Here is a 3286-nt window from a genome sequence, read left to right as displayed (position 1 = left end):
AGAAGAAAAGCTAAAGAAGGAATAAAAAACTAGAAGCATTTACTCCTGCTTCATTTCCTGTCTCCAATGAAAATCAACTCACAAGATATAGAATATCCTGCAGTAAATTATCTCCTACCACTCCCCCTAACATATGTTCATTCTCCAAAGAGTGCATTTTCAAGATGCGTTTGGCTTTCCTGCAAGTATATTCCAATTTATTAGGTTTATAAGACTGGAAAAGCAACTGTTACATGAACTAATTCCCAAACTAGTAATACACAAAGTTATAGGTAATATCCACAGATACTTCAGTAGTTAAGGAGATAACAGATAAAGTCGTGAATGTTCTGTACTCCTAAAATTAACTGCTGCCATGACAAAAAGTTGTAATTATCAGTAGTACTGCATTGAGTGAGGGAAACTATAACCATTCAAACATATTAAGAGAATGTTTTTTTAAAAGTATAGATATAAATGGTGATCATTACTCCACAATCATGAACAGTTTATGCCCACATATGAGTATAATCTTACCCTTCTGGTTTTGTTTCCTAGACATTGCAGTTTCTTTGATCTCGAAAGATAAAGAAGAAAAATATCCTTTGCCTTGTCTGGATTCTGACTGCAGTTATCTCTGATGTAAAGGTAGGCAAGAGAAGTCTATAGTTGGAGGTAACAAATACAAAATCCTGGTTATTCGAAATTCTGCTCTCTAGCTGGTGATCTCCTTTTCTTCTCTATCAACTTCATGTCAGGAAATATCATTGCAGACATTCATGACTCTTTTTCCATGGAGATTCTGGAGAGAAAACACACATACATATTCACTGTTACAGTAATAGCTATCATATGAAAATTCTAAGAGATATACACAGGTTTTATTTTGTATTTTTTTAAACAAAACTGGTTATTAAAAGTACTCTGGGGGGCCGGCCAAATGGCTCAGTTGTTTAAGAGCCTGAGCTCTGAGCAACAGGGTTGCCAGTTCGATTTTCCCATGGGCCAGTGAGCTGCGCCCAAGCTGAGCTGCCGCTGAACTTCCAACAGGTGGCAGGATGGCTCAGCTGGTGAGAGCACGTGCTGCTAACAACAAGGTTTCCGGTTCTACTCCCGCATGAGATGAGGGCTGCACCCCGCCGCCCCACAACTAAGATTGAACACATCACCTTGAGTGCNAAAAAAAACTAAAACATTTAAGAACTGTGATATTTAAAATCAAACAAATCTTCAATTATTAAGGTCAGTATAAATTAACTGGTAGAATTCCTGAGAATCTGAAGGAGAGTGAGGAAGAAGAAATCATGCTTTTAAAATTGTACATTAGATATGAAAGATATTTTTTGTCATTATAAAAGACTGCTTTGGATGTTCCTTCTAGCCCTGTCACATAGTCAATGTCTTCCCTCTTCATTCCACCCCATTCCCTTACTTCAAACTACAGAAATGACCAAGTCAATTCTAATGACATGCTTCTCTCTCCAACAGAACCACCACCTTTCTCACAAAACCACAACACTGCAAAATCTGTCACTCTTCACTCATTAACCTCATGCAAATAAGAATTAAATCTGTTAGCTGCTTCTTTCTTAAACTGACTTATAGATCAATCATCTACTTTGATTATAAATATTTCTATTTCCAAATAGTTGTTACAATCGTTATAAGGTGAACACTAGCTTTTAGGTGTTAAACTCATAAAGGTAAAAAACTCGCTACTTAAATAGCACACTTGTTTAAAGCCTATTCTGTCCTAATGAAATGTCTTAAAATTTTTTTATTGTGAATTATAACATTTACAGTGCACACACTCATAAAACACCATAGCTTGATAATTTATCACAAAACAAACACCCAGATATTACTACCCAAGAAATAAAATACTTCTACTACCCCAGAAGTCTTCCTCATGTCCCCCTCAATCATTATGTCCTTCCATTTGCCAAAGGTAACCCACTCTCCAAACTTCCTTTCTTTATAGTTGATTTCACCTAAGAACACATACCTAAGGTACAGACAAAAGTTTTACTTTTGTCTATAAAAGAAATAACTCCGTATGTATTTTATTTTTGGTGTACAGATTGTTTTGTTCAATATTGTATTTATAAGATTCATGCATGTCCTTACAAGTAAATATAGTTTGTTCATTTTCTTTGCTGAATAATATTTCATTATATGATTATGCCATTGTTTATTTCTCTATTCTTATAGTGACGGACAATTGGGTTGCTTCTAGTTTCTGGCCAATAAAAACAATGCTGTTTTGAATAATCTTGTACAGATCTCCTCGTGTGCTTCGGAATGCATTTCTGCAGAGTATACCCAGGAATAAAACCTAGTCACAGGGTATGCGTATCTTCAACTTTAGTACATAATTTTAGCCATTTTAGTACAAGAGTAATAGTATCTCATTATCATTTCAATTTGCAATTCACTCACTTCTAAAGAGATTGAGTGCCTTTACATATGTTATTAACCATTATGATATTCTGTTTACTGGCATGTCTACTCTTGCCCAGTTATTTGGAAGCAGAATTGTCTTTTTCTTATTGATCTGTAGTTCTTTATTATTTAAACATGATGTAAATTTCTTTTCCCATTCTGTGACTTGCCTTTTCACTCTCTTAACTGTGTCTTTTGATCAACAGAAGTTCTTAATTTTAATGTAATAATGCATTGACATTAATTCTTTTTCTTTAATGATTAATGCTTTTTATGTCTATTTAAAAAGTCTTTCCTTGAGATGATGTCAGAAACTTGCTTCAAAATAATCCACTAGGGGATAGGTTGAAGTACAGAAAAGATTGGCCATCTGTTAATCATTGGACTTGAGTTATGGGTATAGGGGAGTTCACTGTACTATTCTATTTTTTATAAGCTTAAAATTTTCAATAATAAATTTTTTAAATAAATGTTATTTAAAATTCCTGGAATTAAAAAGTGGTTATATCAAAGTTGTAGGATACAATGTTACTAAACAAAAGTCTATCACTTTCCCATACAACAGCAATGAACAAGTGGAATTTGAAGTAAAAAAAAAAACCCACCATTTACATTAGCACCCCCCAAAATGAAATACTTGAGTATCAATCTAACAAAGTATGTGTAACACCTATATAAGGAAAACTACAAAACTCTGAGGGAAAAAATAAAAGAACTAAATAAATAGAGAGACATTCTATGTTCGTGGATCGTCAAGATGTCAGTTCTTGCCAACTTGGTCTATAGAGTAAAAGCAATCCCAATCAAAATCCCAGCAATTTATTTTGTGGATATTGACAAACTGATTCTAAAGTTAATATGGAGA

General features: G+C 33.9%; 1 protein-coding gene across 1 annotated transcript in view; it reads right to left on the bottom strand.

Annotated features, from left to right (window-relative positions):
* Window positions 1-3286, bottom strand: part of SPATS2 (spermatogenesis associated serine rich 2) — a 130891-nt gene that overhangs the window by 67256 nt on the left and 60349 nt on the right. Inside the window, exon 3 of the mRNA XM_019662213.1 lies at window positions 517-781. Coding sequence (XP_019517758.1) covers window positions 517-541 — 25 coding nt within the window. The 5' untranslated portion in view covers window positions 542-781. The remainder of the gene's footprint in view (window positions 1-516; window positions 782-3286) is intronic.

This window comes from Hipposideros armiger, unplaced genomic scaffold (assembly GCF_001890085.2).
Source record: "Hipposideros armiger isolate ML-2016 unplaced genomic scaffold, ASM189008v1 scaffold_371, whole genome shotgun sequence".
NCBI classification, from domain to species: domain Eukaryota; kingdom Metazoa; phylum Chordata; class Mammalia; order Chiroptera; family Hipposideridae; genus Hipposideros; species Hipposideros armiger.
The sequence above is the reverse complement of the archived record's forward strand: the minus strand, read 5'-3'. Positions and strand labels throughout refer to the sequence as shown.